Source organism: Pholcus phalangioides, unplaced genomic scaffold (assembly GCF_987345545.1).
Source record: "Pholcus phalangioides strain wild (caught in Gottingen) unplaced genomic scaffold, Ppha-v1.0 ptg000009l_1, whole genome shotgun sequence".
In the NCBI taxonomy this organism is placed as follows: Eukaryota; Metazoa; Arthropoda; class Arachnida; order Araneae; family Pholcidae; genus Pholcus; species Pholcus phalangioides.
In genome coordinates this window covers 21071108-21096476 of record NW_028301602.1, presented here as the reverse complement: position 1 = coordinate 21096476, position 25369 = coordinate 21071108, and the positions used below count along the sequence as shown (strand labels likewise).

Genomic DNA, 25369 nt, shown 5'->3' with positions numbered 1-25369 from the left:
AGTTTGAGAATCACTGCCCTAAAGGCTCTGCAGAGCACAGGTTGGAACCATTACTACTAAACTTCACATGCACCTTGTCCACATTCCTCTGCAGAATTTCTAACAAATTGGTACATGTGTTGTGAACCTAACATGAAGTTTGCTACTGTGTAATGCTTGTTATGTGTAATATGTTGCCATCTGCCATCAAATTTTCTAACTATGGTAAAGTGCAATGATTGAATAATTGTACCATTGTAGGCCTGTTGCTCTCTGTGGCGAGACTTTTTAAAGGGGAGAGATCAGCTCACATTCACACCTCGAAGTTGGGAACCACAGAAAACCAACTTCAGCTGATCACCACTGTGGTGATGGTGGGGTTTAAACACGGGTCCTCACTATGCGAGTCTACCACCACAGTGGTAGGTTGGGAACCACTGATATACTGAGTTCGAAACAAAATATTAAATTGCTCTTGGGACTAAAGCTTAGAAAACTATGTGTATGTGTGCCAATAGTTTTTCTCCCACAAATCCACCACTACTGCTTAACTGTACACATACTCCCTGGTAAAACATTCCTCTGGGTAATTTCTAACAAATTGGTGGATTCAGGAACATATTGCATGTGTGTTTATGCTTGCTTTATCTTCTAGTGATGCTGCCATCTGTGTTCCTTATTTTGGAGTGAAAGTGACAGATGCCTGAATTTATAAGGGTGTGTAAGTATTGTGATGAAGGTTTGCCTGCTCTCTGTGGGAGGAAGAGATTTTTTAAATGGGAACTGGCTTGCATTCATGTCTCAAAGTTGGAAAACTGTAGAAAACTACCAGGTTTTGAACCTGGATTCTTTCTCACGATATGGCAGTCTGTCAAACCATAAGATACATAGGCTCATTGGTACCCACGGACTGGGTACATCTGGCACTATGTATTTTGCAATGTATGTTTTTGTAAATAATTATGAAATCATAATCTAAGTATAAATCAGTTGCAAGATCATGGATCAACGTAAATAATCATAAATCAAACATAGTCCAGGGCGGGTGGCCAACTTCTTTCTGGTCATAGGCCAAGGATGCCACTCCGTTGTAATAAGTTACACCACTATTTAAATTCAATCGTTAAATCATTTCCATCACCAAAAAGTAGTGTGCAAGCAGTTGATCAGGAAATCTGCTGTTGGAACCGACAGCTCAAATAATGATCATAAATTTAATTTAATACATGGTACTTTTTTGTCGGGGGCTGCACAAAATCACCTCACGGGCCAGCTGTTGGCCACCCCTGGTGTATGGCTTATTATAACGATGGGAGTCCAGCATGATGATGACATAGAAGCAATCCAAAGAATAGGAAATCGGATTCTTATAAAAGTTTTATCACACAGTAATATCCATGAATTGAAAGCTTGATTACTGGCCAGCACTAAGTTTTTAGAAACTATTGTCCTGAAAATATATCCAAAAACATTAAGTATTGCAAAAATAAAGGTTTTCGAAAAGAATGTTCTCTATGATCACAGTTTGGAGCAAAAACCACTGGTTAAATGCCAAAAACATGGAAACTATGATACGAACTTTGCTGAAACTGTTTACTGCAGATATTATTTCCATGAAAGTTTACCATATGTGCGATAAAAGTGAAAGAAATTGGGCGGTAGTAAACCGGTTTATGGCGATTGATATTCTGCTTGGGTACCACACTAAAATACACCCATAAAGAGTTCAATTGTTTCACAACAAATAATGTAATTAAAACAAATTTTACTATCAGTAAAACAAAAACCAGTTTTATTGTGATTTAATACAAATGGCGGATGTTAACACTTTTTTTTCTTATGATCATCTAACAAACACAACAGCATAAAAAACTATTTATAAAATCTTTCTTAGTGTATCAACAGCTATATTCTAATGACGCAGAAAGTCTGAGACACAATTTTGTATGGATACAAATCAATGATAAAATTTCCCAAAATATTATTGATGAAAAAATATGCACTGATCTAATCAATGATAGCAGAGGTAGCCATCATATTGACTCCACATGTCCCATCACCTCGGTAAACTCTGTAGTATCCCTATATATGAAACAGAAAAAAGAGTGATGAATAATTTTATACCATACAAAAGTAGATTTTGATGATTAAAGCCACTGACAATTGAGTAAGACTGAATTTTTTTTTAATGCAATGCATCTTGTATAGAATGTGTGTGTGTAATATCTGTTTTATATACCTTTGAGATATTCGAAGAATCAATTATGTAATTCCTCATTTAAAAGGCTTGAGCTTTCAAATTAATGAGGGGAGTACCTGGAATCGCCTTGTGGTAAGAAGAGCATCCGTAGTACACGGTTTTCCTGCAAGGTAATCTCAAAGCCACTTATCCTGAGACAATGTGGCAAGTACCATTGCTTGGAAAGGTTGTGTTAGGAATTCGTGAAATTTTTTTGTGGAAGCTGTTTAGCTTGTTCCTAGTTTTTTGTTCATAGCAGATTTTTGTGAATAGTGCAGGGCTGTGAAGTTTCGCTTCCTGCTGCGGAAAAAAAGCACCAAAAACTGTTGGGATGTTAGAAACAGCTTATGGGGATGCAGCTATGGGTAAAACTCAATCCTTTGGTACTTTAGGCGAGTATCTTATCGACCTGGGCTACAGCATCCCGTCTCTATTGGTGTTCAAAATATTAATATATATAATTTTTTTTGAGTGAATGCATATTCTACAGGTTCAAAAACATCTCTTACCTGTTCACCCCAAGAAGCACCCCAACTGTTCTTGATGATCCAGAACGGCATAGTTCTATGGAATAGCGGATAAGCTGAAAACAAAATTAAATAACAGATTAGAAAAGAAATGAATCAACAATGATAAGCATTTTCTATGATCTACATATTTATATGAACATTATTTCTAAATATAGTGGATTCTGCTTGAAAAGCCATAGTAAAGACTACAAAGTTCTTCTAAAGTGATCCTTCCACTTTTCAGTGACTTAATTCTTCCTGGACTGGAGTATGCCATAAGGTTTTTTGGATACCATACCTACAGAGAGACACAGGCATGGTTGAGGGGGTGCAGAGAAGAGCAACGCATGCACTCTTGCTGGTACACAGGGCTTGAGCTATGACAAGAGACTTGATAAAATGTTTACATTGGAAGAATGCAGGTGTCAGGGAGATATGATTGAAGTTTTCAAAAAGAATGGATAAGATGGACCACAAGTTATTAATACCACCATCAATTGATTGTTTCGACAAGAGGATAACAGTATCATTCAGGGACAACTCCAGGTTGTGGTGTGTGTCACAGGTAATTTTTCTCTAATAGGATTGTGAATAAATGGGACAGCTTACCATTGGGAGTTCTGAATTCTACCACAATTGATCCGTTAAAAAAAAGTATGACAATCATAGTGGGATAAATCGAGAAGCTATCCGTACTTAGATAAGACAACCATAATTTTTTATGTGGGCAGTGTATTTTATTTTATCATAATCATTAGCTTTTATTTTAGTGTATAGTTTTTCGTGATGATTGTTCTCGTTTTGGGTTGTATTTTACTTATGTTTGACATTCATATTTTTATGGGCATCTTTCTTCAGCCACCTTGCGCATTTTGCCTGTTGTGGCTTTTGTATTTGTAATAATGGTTCTGGGCAGCAGAAAACAAGGAAAAGAATAGTAAATACACAATGATTAACAAAAAAAAAAACCATTACAGACTTGGGTATAATGATAAATGATCATCAAAGATATTAAAATTTTCAGAATAGTTTTCTATATATTTTAAAAGTCTTTTGCTGCTTATTAGTTTATGTTTGTGGAGGAAAAACTTGAAATTCACTTACTATGCACACCATAACCCACAATCAACACACCATGGTCAAGGTTATTTGGATTGCACAAGAACTTCCATGGATGCGAGACTCCTCCAAAATAGAACTGAAAGAAGAGAGAACTTAATAAACCAAGTTTTTTTTATCTTTTCTTTTTTTCAAGTTTACTTAAAAAATAATTTTGAATGAATAGAATGGGCAATGTAGAGCAAACAATAAAGTTTTTTTTTTCAAGTTATTGGACCAACATAAATTTAAATATTTCTCCCATAGTCGACATCATCATCAGATACTTTGTGGATTGTCCACCATTCCAAAATATGCAAATACAGTGGAACCTCAATAACTTGACACTCCAAGGGGATAGAAAAACATGTGGACTTAAGTGGGAGTCATGTTAGCAAGATTTTATTTCATCTGACATTCAATGATTTTTAAAAAACAGTTAATGCATGTATATATACCTGTAAATAATTGAAAAATTCTATATTGAATCTACAAATTTATAAAATATTTTGATCTGCAATTTTCTATGAAAAGTTTCCATATTGAAAATAATCCAGAATTAAACAGAAACATTTTATTTCCATTGCTGGAAGATCTTTTTTTTATGAATAAGCAATAAAATTGTCCAAAATAAGTAAAACTTTCACTTCCTCTTTTAAAATATTATTGATTTAGCTAACTTTTTCAACCATCTCTTGCTCAAAAATTTCAGAAACCAGTCACATCTGTGGCTTTCATAGTCTACAGGTCCAGTTTTCAAATTCCAAACAGCAGGAAGTACGGGAAGTAACTCCCTATCCTCAATGTGAAGGAGAATCTCGACAAATAAATAGAAAACAATGAAACAGAATTTTTGAAACACGAGTGATGTCGTAAAATTTTTTGAACTGATAAAAAAAGGGCTATTTCTGAAAAGCAGTTGCGATAACATAGTACAAATCATAGTCAGCTTAAGCAGGATTTGGTCATCTTGTATTGAGTTAGGGAGGGGAACCACCATTAAATTTAGCATTGTGCCAACCATGGGTATAATAGATGTCAAGTTACTGAGGTAGTCAAGTTATCAAGATTCCACTATTTGATGGAAGCGGAAGAAACATTCAACACAATGATAGACAGATGATTCTTCGAATGAACAAATATCCAGCTGCAGCTCTGTTTTACCGTTACTGGAGAGCTCGATAACTATTATGATAAATGACACTAAGCAGTACTTACTTGCATGGCATTTGCATTAATTCCAATTGAAATTGGTCCATTCTTTACCAGCCACTGAGCCATGTCTTGAGAAAAGAATGAAGCAGAAAAATTCATGAATTTTTTTTTGTAAAAAAGTGTAAAAGTAAAATGTGAATGAAATGTCTTTGCATAAACGTGAGAAATAAAAGTCAGAATTTTTTCAACAATTGCAAAAAAATCGTGTAAAAACGAGAAGTAAATAATTTTTTTGTCATACATCACAGGGAAAACAAAAATAATTCAATTTTTTTTTGAGATTCATGCTATTATTGTATTATGAATTCTATTAATTTCGAAGGGTACAGGGGAAAAAAAAGAACAAGAACTAACCGGTTTCATTTTTGGATATAGCAACCGAGCTGTTGATGTAAACACGAAGATCTTGCTTTTTGAGTTCACACTTTTCATCTTCACCTTCATAAGGATAATCTTTCTCTCCTTCCAAACCACCTTGAGGAACAAGGAAAATTCAAGTCAAATGAGAAAAAACTCATATTCACAACAGATCAAAATACTCCACATCAAATCTTGTTATAATTATTATAATTATGATATTTAAGAAAAAGATAACATGTCATGCAGTACAAATCTAATTTCGACTTCTTCTTTATTTAAAGCACGTGGAAATTTTCATAACATTAACAATTTTGAATCATTAAAGTATAAGAACAAAGTTCAAATACAGTAAAACCTGTCTTTAATGGAACCTGTATTAAACGAAAACCTGTTTTCAATTGGGGGGGGGGGGAATTGGTCCAGTGATTTCAATGCCAAAATACACATTCAAAAAACCTGGACCACACAGAACCTGTCTAACGTGGAAATGCAAAGGAAAATTGTTACTTAACGGAAAATTTCACACCAACAATTCAAGTGTTTCGCGATCAATTGACCAAGGGATCATACAAAATGCTTAAGTATTCTACCAAAATTTTTTATGAAATCTTTGCTTGCCAATATGAATTCTGCATCACCCACTCTTAAATTAAGGAAAAATCGTTTTTGTACTTGACGCAGTGGTTTGTAGTAAAGCAGTTGCTTTCTGAAACTAGCAAAATTTTTTGAAAAAGCAAGGCTTTTCTAAAGGAGCAATCAGTGCAAGGTTTGAATTTCCAAATGATATGCAAGACTTACAAAATTGTATGCAAGCTGCTTTCTGTGATCACAGTGCTGAACAGGGCCTGATTATATCTCAGTCACTGATTATATGAGGCAAAGGGGGTGGCAAATTTTAGGTGGGAAAAAAATCACTGTTACAAGTGTCATTGAATTCTACAGTGGTAGGGGTGGCAAAATCATGTTCCCCCTCACAAAAATCCTAGTTACAGTCCTGGCGGCAAGGGTAACATAAACATAGATGACAAAGTACAAACTGAACTTGACATGACAGGTATTGACACCCTCATTGAAAATTTTAAAGGTAAAAAGAGATGCAAATGTCATCTTTTTAGAAGAAAAACAGAAGTTTTTTATACAGATGCTGGGGAAACCTAAATATTTAGTAATTAGACAGAGAGAGAGAGAATAATGTACATTATTTACTTTATTTTCAATTAATTTATTTCAATTGCATACAAGATCATTACATAATTTTAAACATTCTGTCAATTGAACCTTTATTAAGTGGAAACTTGCGTTCAACGGAAAGAAATCTGTCCCTTGCGATCCCATTGAAGACAGGTTTTACTGTATATATTTTTTAAGACTCCAAAAGTTCCAATTATCATATCAATCCACATCTAATGCACTTTCTTCCTCCAAAATCAAACTTTCTCACCTGAATGCATATTGAATGGTGCAGAATTGGACATTGGACATTTGGACAATTGGACATTTCCATTGAATTAATGCAGAATTGGTAGTGGGGTAAGAAACAAAGTTTGTGAGGTAGATTTGAGCAAATACAGTAAATTAGAATGCCCACTTCAATGGAAACAATACGAAGAAGAAAAACAAAACAATTTTGCTCACCAAGCCTGAGTATTTCCTTGTAGGCATTGCTTGGGAGTCCTCCATTACAACCCTGATCTACTTTGTCACAATCGACCAGTTCTAAAAGTAAAAAATAGAAATTAAATTCACAATGGTAATTATTTGAAATCACCATTAATTCATTATGAAAATTAAAACTATTTAAGATTTGTATCATTACTATCTCTTGTAGGGAAAACTGATAATGACTTTAAAGTAATTTTTTTCCATTATCAAGTTATAGCTGAAGATGAAAAAGAATGTAATATAATTGAACTGAAATATGTTTAAGCATGAGAAATGCACTTCAACTCTTTCTTATGTTAGTCTTCATTGGGTATAGTTTTGAGTCTCGATAATCTGTGGTGAATGAAAATAGACCACCTCAAATAACTGAAAACTCAGATTATTTGTAAAATAACAGAAAACAACATTTAAAGTGTGTGTGTGGAGGGCATCTAAGCTTAGCTGTTTTGCCCTTAATTTATTAAGAAACTGCTAAGACCTATGGTCTATTTATAAGGGAAGCTGACACATGCTCTAAAAGATTTTGAGATGGAATTTTGTAAAATTATAACACTTCAGCTTATCTGGAACCTGGGGTTGAAGCTATTTGAGCCCCTCTCCTCCACAATAATTCATGAATATACAATACAATGCACTACTCCCGATGTTTTCTTCATGTCAGCGCCTCTGTCCGGAACCTCTAAGTTTCGAGACTCAAATTATATCAAGACTCTACTGTACATATTTTTTGTGTTTTTGTTTGCTCACCTATTCATAACTTTTTTCTTCACTTCAAGAATATTCTAATGACTTTTTTGAACATATTTGTAATTATGTTTACAAAAATATTTTTTACTTCAGGATAATGCCTAATGTTTAAACCAGAAATAATTTAAAAATTCTCTAAGAATTTCTAAATGATAAGTTAAATGTACAAAATTAAATTTTATACACTGTTTTTCCAAAAGTCGTTAAATGGTATTTATCTGTAAAACAGATAAATACCAGGCGAATCGTTTTGAAATTTCAGTCACGTAAACCCCATCCTTATACTCACTATTTCCAGTGAAAATTCAGTCACGAGTGCATTTAGGGGACTGACAAAAAATTAAATAGGAAAAAAAGAGTTTTGATCAACCCAGTATGACAAAAAAAAAACTGTAACTGTATCTAAAATTTGTAACTGTCACAAAATATTGTATTAACTTTGTGCAATAATTCTGTGTATTTTTGTGAGAATGGAGTATTTATATTCAGATATAAATGTTTTTTATAAAAATTCTAATTTTCATCAAATTTTTTTTCGCTTATAACACGCAGAGTTTCCAACCAGTTTTTATAAAAGTTACAGAAAACTTAGCACTACACATAAACACACTGTGTATGAATTTAAAAAGCGATCGTTTACTACTCATATAATAAATGATGTATAAATATGAGATATGAGCATTTTTAGTAAATGACTATTAATTGCACAAGTGCAAGAAATATAAATTTTATTTTTCATAACTCTATATATTGCCAGATATATAGCGAAAAAGATATATAAAAAAAGTCCAGTCACATGTCATGAAAATTCAGAAAGATATACATGATATTGTGAGCTGTAATTTTAAAACTTGCTGAAAGTATAAATGAATAAGGGATATTTCCACAAATTGGTAGACGATTGTTTGCTGTTATTTCATTTTTGACTTCAGTTTGTTTTGGCATCATACACGCGTGATGCTAAAACATTTCTCTTACGTAGCATCAGACAAGCGTCTTCGCTCATTCGCATAATGACGTGGGCTTAGTCTCAAAATAATCAAATAACAGAAAATAATCATGTACCAATTTGTGGAAAATCTATTATTCAGATCATTTGATTATTTTTGTCGCATCTCAGTCATTTTCTGCACAAGAGGGCTAATTGGACCAGGACCTATAATTTATTGGTGATTCTGAGAATGTCAGCCTTTTTTATACTCACCGAGCAGTTGGTGCGCTAACCCATCGGTGTGAGGGACTCCCTCCGGTAGCAATTTTTTTCTGAGGTGCTGCTGTTTTTGATGTACCCCTGCATCAGGAACGTTTCTAGCAAAAACAAACCGGGTATCAAACTCTCGACACGTCTACACATCCTTTGGTACTTTAGGAGAGTACCTTATCAACCTGGACTACTGCACCTCCATTTTTTAGTCAGTTACTTTCGGCAAGTTTTAAAATTACAGCTCACAACATCGTGTATATGACTTTCTGAATTTTCATGACATTCAACTGGAATTTTCATATAAGTTGGCAATAAAAAATTATGAAAAAATGAAATTTATATTTTTTGCACATGTACAATTAATAATAATTTACTAAAAATACTCGTACCTTATTGAAAAATGATTTGTCATGTTATAAGTTTCCATACAGCATGTCTCATGTATAGCGTCATGTTTTCTGTGAATTTTGTAAAAATTGGTTGAAAACTCTGCATGGCATAAGCAAAAAACATGCTATAAAAGTTGGAATTTTTATAGAAAAAAACATATAGAAAAAAATATTTTCATGAATATACATGCTATTCTCACAAAAATCAACCAAAGTATTGCACAAAGTTACACAATATTTTTTCAAAGTTACAAGTCACTTGCACTTTTTTTGATACAGGGTTGATCAAAAACGTTTTATTCTTATTCAATTCTTTTGTTGGTCTCCTAAATGCACTCGTGACTAAATTTTCACTGGAAATGGTGAGTGATTAATATAGGGTTTTATATGACTGAAATTTCTGAACGATTCGCCCAGTATTTTTTCAGAAATTCGAGAAAATGTTGAAACCCCAAAAAGGACACAGACTTTTGGAAACATAGTGTATGTAAATGCCATTACAGTTCTTGGGTGAAAATAAAGTGTGACTTACACGAAACTGTGGCATGTATAAAAAAAGTCACTGCATTTCTACAAAAACATTTTTCTGTCAGTTATTTTTCCGAGTGTGGCATATATATGCCATTGGGTTGTTTATTTGAAATTACAGTAATACACCTAACTCTTTTCCAGTGAAAATAAATTATAGCTTAGCAGTATGCAATCAAAGAAAAATCAGATAAGTTTGGGTTAATTATATATTTCCCATAATTTCCAATTTTTAATGCAATTAATTTAAGAGAAAAATTTGACAACTGAAATTTATACCTTGTTCTGAGAGCGATACAAGCTTTTTCTTCTTCAAAGCCCACTGCCCTTCAATGTTTCCAGTGGTGGAGAAAGCCCAGCAAGAGCCACACTGTCCTTGGTTTTTGACTTCTGTGACAACGTTCTGCGTTCTCCAATCGAATGAATCTGGAATCTGCTCAGAAGGAATTTCAGCTTCAGGAATTATCTCGTTTTCATCAAGCAGATCCATTCGCAGACCAAGTGCGTGTTTCTTGAATTCTTCCTCTGTAAGTAAAATAGAGAGGGAGGGGCTTAGATTATCACTTATATAGAGTGATAAACATTCAAATTTAATGAAATTATTAACCTCTGCTTAACCTCACCTGTCAAATCAGCAAATTGTGTCACCCCATAAGTGGCGGTTCCTCTTTCATGGTCATTGAGTAATTTGATTTTCCTCAGATTTCTTTGGAACACTTGGAAACGTTCTTCTTTTTCTGATGTGGAAGGGGAAAAGATTTAAGTTACTAAACTATAACCTATGATTGAGAAGTTTAAAAGTGCTAAAACAATCTAAATTTTTTTTAAAAGAATAAAAAATTCATGACCAATAACAAAGACAATTTTTTTTAAACACAATTTGAATTAATTATTCCTCCCAGTAAATATTACCTTAAAAGACAGATTCAAAAAACTGATGAGATAGCATCAAACTAATGTTGAAATTAAAAAAAAAAACTAAACTGTCATATAATATATTTTTACAGAGAGAAACAATGTCATGATATCACTGTTTATACTATTGAATACTATATCTGATAAAATTATATTTTATGAAAATATTAAAAAACTCTTTGAAAATAATTTAATGAATCAATGTTCTTACCCTCAAGGCTCTTATAAGCTTTGTTGTAACGAGACATGAAACTCTCAAACATTTTTCGGTCTGAATGCTCTTCGTGATAAGCCTGAATTGAAATAAATGTTGAAAAAATATATAGGATATTGAATAAATAAAATATTGAAAAAAAAACCAACAAAAATCAATAATATGCCCAGATAGTGAAATACAGTCGAATACCGTTATAGCAAAAAAAATCCCGTTTTAATGAACTCTTTTTCCAATCCCCCCAGATAAGATTACATAGGAACAATGCAAAAACTTGGAATTCCTTTATAACGAAATTTCATAACAATGAAGTGATTTCTCCGTTCTCTTGGAGTTCGTTATAACAGGATTCGACTATACTACCTATATTAAAGGGTAAAAACAAAACAAAATATATGAAACCGAGTGATAAGTTTCAATAATACTGTATTACAGTATGATCCTACCCTTTTCGCAACATCAGCTCCACATTCGAAATGCGTTAGTTTGTAAACTCCTTCCAAGTTCCTGTACACAATAACTTCACATTCACGATAGAGACCCTAAAAAATGTATTAAGAAAAAAAATGTACAACAAGAACACATTCCTTAAAGACGCTTAAAATATGCTGATGATTGACAGAGGGAGGCAATATATTTATGATTTTACCAACACATTCAATCAACCAATATAACAGACTTTATTTATACATGTAATATTCAATTTTTGCATGCATGTCCTAATAATGTCATTACTCATTACATCTCACTATCCTGTTTTTTGATGATTGTTTTCTCCAGTGTGCATACACACAGGTGGTTGATGTTGTTGAAAATATATATTGTAATGCAATACAATATTGTAATACAATTAAATTGCATCACAGTTGCAATTTAATTCTAAAATAATGAAAAAAAGCAGTAAAAGTCTGTTACAACAACAGTTCACAATCACGACAAAACTTATACAAATACAAATACAAATACAACGCCACAACAGGCAAAATGCCCAACGAGGTGGCTGATAAAAAGATGCCCATAAAAATATGGTTGTCATATGTTTCAAAAATACAGCAACCCAATTAAAAATGCAATTAACACAAATTACAAACAATATATACACATGATAAAATATTATACAATGCCCATAAAGAATACTTATGGTTGTCTTATTCTAAGAATGGATAGCTTCTCGATTTACCCCAACATGTTTATCGTATTTCTTTTTAAACGTGTCAATTGTGTTACAATTTACTACCTCCGGGGGTAAGCTATTCCATTTATTAACAACCCTATTGGAGAAAAATTCCCTGCGACACCATAACCTTGCATTGTCCCTCACCAATCGATACTGGTGTCCCCTTGTAAAAGCAGTCGATTGGCGGTGTACTAAAAGTTCATGGTCCATCCTATCCATCCCATTGAAAATTTTGAACACTTCGATCATATCTCCTCGACACCTGCGTTCATCCAATGTAAACATATTCAAAAAATGAAGTCTTTCTTCATAACTCAAGCCCTGTGTGCCAATAAGGACACGCGTAGCTCTTCTCTGCACCCCTTCAACCAAGTCTATGTCCCTCTGTAGGTATGGTCTCCAAAACCTTACAGCATACTCCAGTCCAGGACGAACTAAGCCTCGAAAAAGCGGAAGAATGACTTTAGGAGAACGCGAAGAGACCTTTTTGAAAATGAGACCAAGCATTCTATTCGATTTTTTGACAACCGCTGAACAATGTTCAGAAAACTTAAGTCGCTCGTCAATGAGAATTCCCAAATCGGTGACTCTAGTTGCATCCGGGATAGTGACACCATTCAACTCGTAAGAGAACCGTGGGTTGTTCGAACCAAAATGAGCGACCATGCACTTATCTACGCTAAACGTCATGCTCCATTCATTTGCCCATGCTGCAATCTTGTTTAAGTTGGTCTGGAGCAACTCCCTATCGCTTTCATTCCCGATTACCCCCATTAGCTTCACATCATCTGCGAATTTGCTAGTAATTCCATCGATACCCTGATCGAGTTTATCGATAAAAAGTGAAAAAAGTATGGGGCCAAGGACACTTCCCTGAGGAACTCCACTTGTGACGTCTGTCCAACCAGAGAATTCCCCGTTCACCATAACTCGTTGCGACCTATCTCTTAACCACGATTCTATCCAATTCAGCAAGTTGCCCCCTATTCCAATCTCGTGTAAACGCTTCAAGAGTTTGCCATGTTGGACCCGATCGAATGCCTTCTGGAAATCAAGGTAAACAACGTCGACATTTTTGCTCTTACCCAAAGCCTTAGTCACGTAATCATAGAAGCAAAGGAGGTTAGTTACACATGACTTCCCCTTCCTGAACCCATGCTGATTATCCGACAATACATTATTCTCGTCTATCCACTTCACAAACTGCCTTTTGATGATAATTTCCAAAATTTTCGAGAGGGAGCTCGTCAAACTCACTGGACGATAATTAGACACCACTTCTCTACTACCCTTCTTAAATATCGGAACAACGTTAGCCAGTTTCCAATCTCTCGGGACGATACCCTCAGCAACACTACTCCTGTATATCTGTGCGACTGGCCCCAACAATTCATTAGCACCTTCCCTGAGAACCCTGGGATAGATATCATCTGGTCCTGGTGCTTTGCTTGCACATACATTTCTTAGAAGATTTAGGACCTCCACGTCTTCCACATGAATATCGTTGAGCGTTTTATTACCCCATGCAACACCCGTATATCGAATATCATTATCTCCATTAAAAACCGACGCGAAAAAGTCATTGAAAGCACTACACATGCCTACATTGCTCTCTACTTTTGAGCCTCCTATCGAGAGGGGGCCAACTGTCCCCTTACATCCATTATTGACGTATCGAAAAAATGATTTTGGGTCAGAGCCAATGTTATCTGCCAACCTAGATTCAACTTGCTTTTTACTATCCCTTATCGCTTTCTTCAACAGTCTTCTTTTATCAGTAAACAATGATAGGTCACCTCGTCTACTTTTATACTCTCTGAATGCTCTTTTCTTTTCAAGATAAAGGTTCCGCACGCTATCCGTGAACCATAGAGGGTGTGATGTACAAACACGCTTTTTTCGAACAAAGGGTATGACGTCGTGCAAAACAGAGGACAGCTTTGTACTAAATTCTTCCCATTGACTTACCACCCCTACTGATTCCAACCGGTCTTTGAAAACTTCCGCTAACCTTCTTCGCAAAACATCAAAGTTAGTTCTCCGAAAACAAGGAACCAGTCTTTTGTTATCAACCTTACCCGAGGAAAAGTTACAGAGAAATCTGACGATACGATGATCACTGGAAGAAAACTCTTCCCCCACCGAAACATGTTCAACTAGATCCTCAGAACTAGTAAGAACTAAATCCAAAATAGCAGTACCCCTAGTGGCTTCTGATACATGCTGATACAAAAAAATTTCGAGCACCAACTTAAGAAAGTCTCTTTCATACTGATTTCCAGATGAAAGGTTCTCCCAATCAATACCCGGGTAATTGAAATCCCCTAGTATGAGAACCCTCTTTCGCTTACACATGTAGGAAATTTCATCATGCATTTTGGCGATATAGTTTTGATCCCTATTCGGTGGATTGTAACAAACCCCAACAATAAGCTTATGACGTCTTTTGTTCTCAAGTTCAACCCATATGGTTTCAATATCACTTCTCTGCACGTTACACTCTCTAGCCTTCAAACATGATTTCACGTATATCAACACTCCACCCCCTTTCCTATCAGATCTATTTCTCAAAAAAGTATCGTATCCGGAGATGTGTAAGAAAGATTCATCCCCATCGTTTGCCCAAGATTCTGTAATGGCTATAAGATCCAAGTCCTCCACAACTATCATAGTTTCTAAAAAATCTTTCTTGTTACCCAAGCTCCTGGCATTTATTAACACACATTTTAATTTGCCCGGTGGTTTGTTGTCAATCGAGAAGCCATCCAAGTCAGAGGTGGGTAATTCCCCGTCAGTACTGTTGTGATTATCATTAACTAACCCGCATTCCCGACTACGTGGTCTGGGAGTAAAAAACCTGACCTAAGACTATCGTAAACCTCCCAGACCCCTCTCTTATTTAGATGGATCCCATCCGAACGAAGCCACCTATCGGTAAATGCGGGAAGCTCCAAGAACGTGACCCCAAGTGAGGAGCAAATGTCCTTCAGGCCTATATTGAATTGGTGGATCCTACTCCTATATCCCCTACTACCCCTTGGCAGCACTGGAATCACTGCCACATCTGAACCCCCCTCCCTAGCGGATAATAGTAAATCCCGGTATTCTGACAGAGACTCACTAATATTCGCTCCTACCTGATTTGTTCCCACCCACAGAATCACCCGCAAGGGCAACTTTCGGCGATGAAAAACGTCTCGAATGTTGCCAATCTTCCCCCCAGGAAGACAACAGCGCTCGAAACCCCGAAAATCCCTACACACTCGGTTCCCAAGTTCCCTAACCATAGAATCGCCGATGATTAAACCCCTATCACTATCCCCCTCTACCTCATCCACGACCACCCATTCGCCCTCTAAAATGTCGTTGTTCGTGGAGATTGCTTCTTCATCAACAGGTGGCTCGACGACCAGAGGGTCCGTTATAACCGGACCCTCTAGCACCCTAACTTTTTCCCGTAAAGCTTCGACCTCGTGTTCCAGCCTTTTTCTATCCAAGCACCCTTTACAATTGAAACTATCAGCTACTATACCCCTAGACCAGGGAAACCTCCCGTCGCAAGCTCTACACAACACTAGTCGAGGTCGAGGCATACTAACACTATTGCTAAAGCTAGATAATAATAATAATACTTAACAATACGAAAATGAGAAACGTTAACTGGAAATTAAAATAATGTAAAATACATTACTATGCAAAATATACGTAAGAGATTATACGAAAAAATTACGTAAAGTAGAATGCTCAGCACTAAATCACGAAGAATAAAATAAATATATATATAAAGAATACAACACCCTCTAAAAAAGTATTAAGCTACGAAGTACAATTTATACTTATTAGAATTAGCTAACTATCTCAAAACACTAACACTACAACAATAGGCCCAAATGGAAGGAAAACAACGTTATTGAGAGTACCCGGGAAAAAGTATACACTGTTTGCTAACACTAACGTCCAAAACCTACGAACTTATATCCAAGAAGCGAGCGAACCTGGCGAAAAAACAACGAAAATGAAATGCGAACGAGAAAAATAAATATAAGTCGATCGAAAATACACAACGAAAATTTAAAATAAATGAGAGCAATATAATAAAAAAAAACCACTTATCTCACAATCCAACGTGCGCTAAAAAAAAAGAAAATCACCGCAGAATATGACCCAACAATAAACAACACGCTAAGTAAAACTCACGAGAACGAAGAAAAACACAAAGAAAGACACAAAATGGCGCACTGGCGTGTCGGTGAGCGGAGCGCGATAATAGCACGTCCGTTCCCAACGACGGCGAAGACGAACTTGTTGCTATAACTGACTTCTTGTTATAAGTAAATTTTCATTTTTTGCTCTATCAGATTATAGAATTTTAGGAAATTTGTTTTTCATCTGTATTTAAATGTTTTTTAAACCATTTCGTTCCGATATTAATGAATGAACAGAACTCTAGTCATGAAATTAATTGTTTTATGGGGGTCTCACAGCAATTTATTCTCTAAGACATAATTATTAAATCTTAATCTCTTAGTCTCAATTATTATATCAGTGCTAACTTCCATGGCTACACGGATGAAGAATGAAATCCCCTCTATTAGAAGACAATGAAATTTAACCTATTAAAGCTGAATATACATATAAGAATTAAGCTCTTACATCTTGGAAATCACACTTATATACTTCTTCATAATGCACACTTGATTTCTTGCAATTGGTCATTCCCATGGTCAGCTTTAACTTATAGTTCAAACCAGCAACTACCTGTAAATCGAAGAGAAAAAAAACAACTATTAATATGTGGACTAGTCCAGTAGATGCTCAATTTCATGAACTAATCTCAAACAATATAATATTTCTTCAAACATCTTTCCCATTTACAAACTTTTGTTGATTTTACGAACTAAGTAATATAGGCTGGTTCGACTCTGGACCACTATCAACATCAGGGAAAAAGATTTCGCGTTTGATGTTCTATAAATTCTTCATTTAATTCCAGCATTGCTACTTTTTATTTGATGAAGAGACTATCACATCACATCTCAACCTCCTTCATTCTTTTAGTGAAGAACTAGTTTCTCTAATTGAAGTTTACAAAGAAGGATTTCGTTTTTAATTTCCTTAGTTATGACTTCGACTATATCAAGTTTCAAGTAGTATAATATCCTTCTCTTCAGGCGATGTCCATAACAAATGTGAAAGTTGATGATGGTAAATTTAAACACCCATCTATGGTTATTCTTTGCTGCTGTTCACAATTGGGTAAAACAACTCTAGCAAAGTCAATGATTCATAAAAATGTGTTTGGTGAAAAATGCATTAGGGTGTTATTCAGAATTCCAGAATCATTTGAAAATTGGAATTTGATTGCAATCGATGATTTAATGTCTAAAATTGATGGGAAAATTTCTCAGTTATTCACGGTGAATTCTCATCACCGTAAGAGATTAGCATTAATTTTGATTTTACAAAACTTGTTTCCAAAAAATAAAATAATGCAAGGATATTAATTTGAATAGTCATACATAATATTATTTCAAAATAAACGTGATTGCTGCAATATAGTAAGTTTTGGCAAGCAAGCTTCTCCTCAAAATTTTGATTATTTTTGGGATTCTTATAAGAAGGCGGTTGCAAAGAGTTATGGCCATTTAGTTGTGGACTGTCATCCTCAAAGTGTGGAAGTTTCAAGATTGCGAGACTCGTGTTTTGCTGACGATAAAGGGATTCATTTGGTGTATATTCCAAAATGAATAATATCAAACAACCATATATTAACCATCAAACAACCATGGCATTAGACAACCATAAGTATTCTTTATGGGCATTGTATAATATTTTATCATGTGTATGTATTGTTTATAATTTGTGTTAATTGCATTTTTAATTGGGTTGCTGTATTTTTGAAATATATGACATCCATATTTTCATGGGCATCTTTTTATCACCCATCTCGTTGGGCATTTTGCCTGTTGTGGCGTTGTATTTGTATAAAAGAACTATTGATTTCTTTCTATATCAAAAAGTTCTCCAAGTCAAAGAAAAGTTATTTTGAAACAATGTCCCCCGATCAGTTGAAAATGGCTTTGTGTCATAACATGTTGCGAAGTGTTTTGCCAGTGAATGTCTATAAACTGAGAAGGCATAAAAAAGTGATATGTGATTTAGCTTCCAGATCACTCTCAAATAAAGTCAAAAGACATATATTAATCAGAGTGGTGGCTTTCTTCCATTTCCGATTCCAGCAGTTTTATCTACTGTTGGGGGAACCGTTAGAAAATTAATTTAATGATGGGCTCTAGTTCCCACGGATTTCACATATTCTCAAAAGTTTCAATGCAGACCTGAAAACAGAATCGAGAATGAAATTGCCTTATTTATGAATGATGAACAGAAAATTCCATATGATCAAAAAGTGAAATTATTAGGTTCTCTTTTGACTCAATATACTCGTTTGATTCAAAGCCCCTATGAATCACTCAGGGGTTACCATGGATACTAAAGAGGATGAATTTTCAAAAAATATTCCAGGAAATATATATAATGAAGTTACGTTGGCAGTACCTAAACGCTATAAAAGGTTCGTGCCTGATATACCTTAGCTACAAAATGAAGAGAGCTGGTATAAATGTTAATGACAAAGTTGAGATTAAAATTCAAAATTCAGCCCCTATAGTGAAATCAAATATATTATCATTTATATAACGTTCAAGAAAAGCAGAAAGTGCTCTCCCCCAGGGTTCTATGAATTTTAAGAACGTTTGAAGATGCAAAATATACCTACATCTTTCCTCGCTAACAAATATCTTAGCTCCTTAATTCCACAGGAGCCATTACCTTCACAGCAGAGTCCAGAAGCCTCTGCATATTTCCGACCTTCAACCGGAGATGAAGATTTACAACGTTATCAAGTCACAATGGTGTGAAGACTTGGTGACATTGTTGTACTTCAGCCACGAATTGCCAGCTGAAGCTTAATGAATGTTTCGGGCACAGAATTGACCGAAGAAAGATTCAGATACAATCACTTCTGTCAGACTAGTTTGCAGTGTCCCTATCGGCAAAAGTTTGAACTATTTTTTCTCTAGTGTATTTTTAAAATACACCAGAGTTTGCCTGTGTGATACACACTCGTGTCATACAGTCACTGGCTCACTTACCCATTCATACAGTCACTCACCCACTCATGCGATAGCTCTCACACACTCACAGGTGACGAACTGTTTGCTGGTTAACTTTCCTGGTGGTGAATTGTGCGGCGGTGAGTTGGTGGCAATGAATTTCCACACATGCACTCATAATGCTCACGATGATCATGTGCAAATATAGCCTCGCCCTATATTATACCCAAGTCTTGATCCTCATAGGTACGAGCCCTGAGCCAATATTCATTTTAGGGGCCAGTTATAAGTAATCTTCTTTGAGGCAGAGGCATAAGCAGGTGAAAGAGACGGAGGGGGGGGGGCATGTTGGCTGTGCGTAGTATGCAAAAGTCATTTTGGGGCAAGTGCCCCGTTTGCCTACGCGGGAAACAGGCCCTGGGTTATACCCAGGGTTAAATTTGAAAATGTTCGAGAAAGCAATTATATTGATATCGTACCTGTTGCCTCGCTTCATGGATCTTGAACAGTTTCGAATGGTAGGCGCTGTTCATGCGTTGGGAGAGAGATTTCGAAGCGAAATCGGCCACTTTCTTGACATTTTCCTGGTCCACTGGGATCTCTCTCCAATGTCCCACTGCGTCAACAACAACAGTCAGGGCGAGCACCACCAAAACCCACTTCATCTTCTTTTTTGTATAATTTCTCGTAAAATACAAGTTCTACCAATATCACACACTCCGCGACTGCCACGAAAGGGTCTCAAAACCCTTTTATTTATATAATTTTCAACGTCCCTCCTATCAGTTTACAAAATCAAAAAACATCACTTCAATGTTTTGTTTTCGTTGAGCAGCGCCACCAAACAGCATATCTAGTAACTACTCTGGTTATTTTCTATGATTTGGTCTTTTCGCCTACAGCGAACAAAATTCTGTTGAAGATGTGACCATACTTCCTCCAGAAAAATACATGGGTTCTAACCTTAGAGGGGGGCCTTTCAAATATAACGTAAGCAAATTTTTAGGCATTCTTGACCCCCACTAGTTAGCAAAATTTCGTCATCAGCTCTGCCCCCCCTCTGAATCCTAACTCATATTGGTGGGGATCAGAGACATAAACAGGGAGGGGGGATGGGCATAGGGGAGCTCGTGCCCCCTCCCACGATCAGAAATTTATTTTTTTAATGCAAATTTTTTTTTTTTAAATTGAAATTTCGGAAGAAAATACCTTTACATGTTATTATAATCAATTTCTGTTAATTTCAACGCAAATATTTATCTTTAATAAATTCATTGCGACCTACCCTCTAAGCCATACAATGATAACTCGCATAAAGGCCCTTGGCCCGCGGACCAAATATAGACCCCCGGGGGGTTATCTGTTGCTTTTGGAATAAAACTATTTGTAGTAATGAAATAATTTACACGACTCCATAAAAATTATTTATTTTGAATTCAAGATACAATTTATTTATTAAAAATCAAAGAATCACTTCCCCCTAATTTCCTAATTTTTAAAATTATGATTCTTCCCATTATGTACAGTGTACATACACACATAGTTTTATATTTTCGAAATTATCAGTTCGTTTTAATATCCCATAGATAAGTTCGTATATAACATCGCCAAATTTTGTATATTGACCCACGGCCGCAACTATGTAGATACTCTGTCATCCGGGGCAAGCCGGAATTTTGGCACCCCTTGCATGTAGAAGAAGCAGTTAAAGGGTGAATTCGGCACCCTTTCTGGTCCAGCGCCAGGAAAACCAGACCCACCTGCTCCCCCCTAGTTTTGCAGCCCTTTATACACCAAACTCCACCCAACAAAAATGATAGATCACTTTAAGAAACAAATGCCTGAAATCAAAACTGATTGAAATCAAACTGCCTGATCGAAAAACTGTCGGGGAACAATGTTTAGTAAGTCACAAGAATGGCTTTTTGAATGTTTAACTTTGGTCGTTCCCATACAATGCGTTTCAGGCATGTTTATTCCTTTGTAATGGTTTGCTACATCTCTAATGCTCCCAGTGTATTGAGAAAACCCGGGCAGCACCGTGTATTATCGTTAATTGATAAATATTACAGAAGAATGAAACGCAAATAACAAGGTTAAAATTTAAATTTATTAAAGTTTGTGTAAAACACAATTATATAATTTATGGAGTCATTTATATTCACTGCCCTATGAAATCACACATAAGAATTTACAATAAAAACATAAAGACAATTTTTCTTACCTTGCTATACGTCGCAGCGAAATTATCCATCATAAGTTGAAGAGCTCTGAAAGTTCATACACTGGTGACAGCAATAAATATGACTTGCAACTCAACCGAGCCTTGTGGTTGAAAAGCACCGGGCTGGTAGTAAATGGTGGCATCTTCTTATATATTCTTTGTCCAATCTAAAAAAAAAAAAAATGTCGATAAAGAATAAAAAGATCTTTAACAAAAAACCTAATGTCCGTTTCTGAAGAGACCGAAAATTCCTTGGAAGGGAAAGAAATGAGGTGTATTGAATGCGTTGAATAGCATTTCAACACTCGAAAGCATTATATTTACCCGCACTCTTATTTATCCCCTCGAGCTTTTTTCTCTATATGGTACGTTAAGAATAAGAAGTACGTTAGCATGCCGTAAAACAGTTTTATCACTCTTTTTTTGAGGACTAAATATTGGAACGGAAAACATCGATGAAATAATTTGAACACGTTTACTTCGATCGCTGCAGAGATCTTTATGACATTAATCGATATTCGTAGTATTCTCGATTCTATTTCGTATAGATATTGCCATTGAACTTCACGTCATACATGCATTTTGTGGCATCGAAATATTTTTTAATTACTTTGATAGCCGGATAAAATTCTAAAATGGATTCGCAAATGACTGGAGTATTTGTCATCAAAGCATATCGGTTCGTCGTTAGAAGCCGATGGAAACCCCCCAATACTTTACTCATCGTATTATGGTAGTGGAGAGATTCTGTATTCAACTTTCTTTTTATCTTGCAACATCAGTGATTAAACAATTTCCAGCTGCTGGCTGTATATAAGATCGGTTGCAAACACTCGGTCTGCAGGAGGGGGAGGGGAGGTATTGTTAAAATTATAAACATGATTGTCCTCAAAATTATAAACATGATTGTCCTCAAAATTATAAAACATGATTATAAGATGATGGTGTACCTATACATAGCCGTCCGTCCCATAAAGAATCTAGCAATCGTCAATTAATCGAATGATTGTCGATAATCTTGGGATGTAAAATTTCGAATCGTGGTGAATATGCTAATAACAGTCATCCATGTTGTTATATTGTTCTGCTTCCATATATCAGTTCGATTGAAGTCATCGGGTCTTCAGTACCTTATCTATGGTCACTATCGTGATGACCCAGTGCCGTCTTAAGGTATGGGCCCACCCGGGCACGGCGCGAGGGCCTCAAGAGAAGAGAGGGCCTCACAAAAAAGACATCTGGTGGAAATTTTCAAAAATTTGTCTGGTAGGGCCCGCGAAAAATCACTTGGCCCGGGGGCCCATGATGCTCTTATACTCTTAAGACGGCCCTGTGATGACCGATCGTTTATTGCAGATCGCCTTCTTCTATGCCGCAAATTGTACATCCTGAAAAGTTGACTGCTGCACTCTCGCGAGGGCGGGTATGTGATGTCAGTGACTCGTCTCGGTATTGGCCACAAGTTGTACTCCCTCATCTGATTCACTCCCTTGAGGGCACATTCTCTCTTGAAGCAACAGTAGTACCATTGAAAAAATATAATGTATATGCGAATGGCCCATTTTGCACCATTGATCATTTACAAATACAAACACAACGCCACAACAGGCAAATTGCCCAACGAGGTGGCTGACTTAAGAACATCATGGATCCCCGAGCCCCTACCTCCTACTGCTACACCACACATGCACCCCCCCCCTGCGGAACCCCCCCACGAATCGGTAAATGCGGGAAAGTGCGTGTACTGCAACCTGACGTATAGTTTGTTTCTGTATAATGCTTGTTATGTGTAGTGCTGTCATCTGCCATCTGCCCCCAGTTTTACGAACTATGCGTGAAGTGTTATGGTTGAATGATTTACCGTTGTAGGACTGTTGCTCTCTGTGGCGAGACTTTTTAACGGGGAAATCGGCTCGCATTTGCGCCTTGAAGTTGGGAACCACAGAAAACCAACTTCAGCCGACCACCACTGTGGGGTTCGAACCCGGATCCTCGCATCACGAGTCCGGCACTATAACCACTCGACCACCACAGCGGCAGATCGAAACAATATATATTACGGGTGGGAATTATTTAGCAATGTACTGATTGCAAACCTTGATTCACAATTTCCATTCACAAATTGGTTTCCTGATAATCAAACCTGAATTGGTCCTGGTCTCAAGGCACCATCAATATAACATCTAGTCGATATTCTTATTCTTCAAATATTGATTACGGTGCTGACTATAGATTTGACCCAACTTTGGGTCGCAACCCATAAGTTAAGAATACCTGACTTGAGTGGTCCGTGGTACATTCCCAGATCACTTAAGTGACCCCACAATACATTTACAGATAACATAAGTGACCTAGAGCGCTGTTCTAAGTCAGTAACGTGTGTGGCCTGCGGTACATTTTCACTTCAATTAAGTGGTCTGCGGCACACTTCGCCGTTTCAACGAATGGGCCCACCGGGGCACGGCCCGTGGGCCTCAAGAGTAGAGGGGCCTCATAAAAATGAGATCTGATTAAGATTTACTAGAATTTACCAGGTAGGGCCTCAAAAAAACCAATTGGCCCGGAGGCCCATGATGCTCTTAAGACGGCCCTGCTTCCAGACTCCTTAGGTGTTTCGACACACATTTCCAAATCACTTAAATGAACCGAGGCACATTAGAAGATCATTTAAGAAACCCGCAGAAAGTTTACAGATCATTTAAGAAAAATCAGCAGTAAATTTACAGATCACTCAAGTGACCTAGGGTAAATTCACAGAACACTTAAGTGACCCGCGGTGCATCTCCACATCACTTAATGGTGCGTGGAACATTCTTACGTTACTTAAGTGACCGGCAGCACATTTATCACATAGATCACTCAAGTAACCTGGGGCACTGTTCTAGATCACTTGAGTGGCCTGCGACACATTGTCACGTCAATTATGTGGTTCGTGGCGTGGCACATATGCAGATAACTTAATTGGCTTGTGGATCATTCCCAGATGACTTAAGCAACCCGTGGCACGTTTCAAACCAATGAAGTGGTCCCCACTGTCCAAAAGGTTGAGCACCCATGGTGTAAGACTTGTTAATCCTTTGCGGTCCTATGTCGAGGTGGAATCGAAATGTGGATAAAAACGGTACTTCATTAATAATAACGTTCCCTTACAATTACAGGAAGGCACCTGGGAATTTTTTTTCTAAGGCTGGGATACACTATAAAAGTTTCATAAAAGTTCATTTATAAAACTCGAAAAATACAACCAATATTGTGTATTTGGTGATCGATTGCATTTGCTAGAATGTTACCAATGCTCTTATTGCTTGCATTTTTCAACTTTTATAAAAGTACTTTTACCAAATTTTTATAGTGTGTGTGTGTGTGTGTGTAATACCGGCCTAAGCAAAACCCCTAAACCGTAAAAAAACAAAAAAGCAAAAAAAAAAACCCCGCAAAACCTATCACTGACTTGGGGATCACCATTTGCAATACCAGAAATTTCGACTTACATTATTCGAATGTAGTGTGTAAAGCGAGACGCGCTTATGTCCTACGGAAGGCGTATGGAAAATGTGATACCGCTACACTCATGCACGCATTTACCGTTTTTATATGCCCAAATATGGTCTCCGTACAAAGTGAAAGATATAAAATTCATCGAAAAGGTCCAGAAGTCATTTACCAAACAGTTTTGCAGTCTGCATCATCGCCCATACGAGGAAAGGCTGAGATGTCTCGGCGTCCACTCTTTAGAATGGCGTCGCCTTGAAGCCGACTTAAAGCTGTGCTTCAAACTTGTACACAACTTAGTA

General features: G+C 36.4%; 1 protein-coding gene across 1 annotated transcript; it reads right to left on the bottom strand.

The window, feature by feature from the left end:
- Nucleotides 1-1754: 1754 nt before the first annotated feature.
- CtsF (Cathepsin F) lies at nt 1755-20192 on the bottom strand. Its single transcript, XM_089235751.1, has 12 exons — nt 19831-20192; nt 16890-16994; nt 11506-11601; nt 11057-11138; nt 10554-10667; nt 10210-10455; nt 7036-7116; nt 5395-5514; nt 5044-5108; nt 3832-3925; nt 2728-2801; nt 1755-2061 (listed from the first exon to the last, which is right to left on the bottom strand). The coding sequence occupies exons 1-12, from the start codon at nt 20014-20016 to the stop codon at nt 1987-1989; spliced, it is 1338 nt and encodes a 445-aa protein (XP_089091877.1). The 5' UTR covers nt 20017-20192; the 3' UTR covers nt 1755-1986.
- Between the last annotated feature and the right edge of the window lie 5177 nt (nt 20193-25369).

Coding starts and splice junctions, on each gene's coding strand:
- CtsF (XM_089235751.1), bottom strand. CDS start 20,016: ATGAAGTGGGTTTTGGTGGTGCTCGCCCTGACTGTTGTTGTTGACGCA. Junction 16,995..19,830: donor TCCATGAAGCGAGGCAACAG/GTACGATATCAA, acceptor TTCGATTTACAG/GTAGTTGCTGGTTTGAACTA. Junction 11,139..11,505: donor GAGCTGATGTTGCGAAAAGG/GTAGGATCATAC, acceptor ATTTCAATTCAG/GCTTATCACGAAGAGCATTC.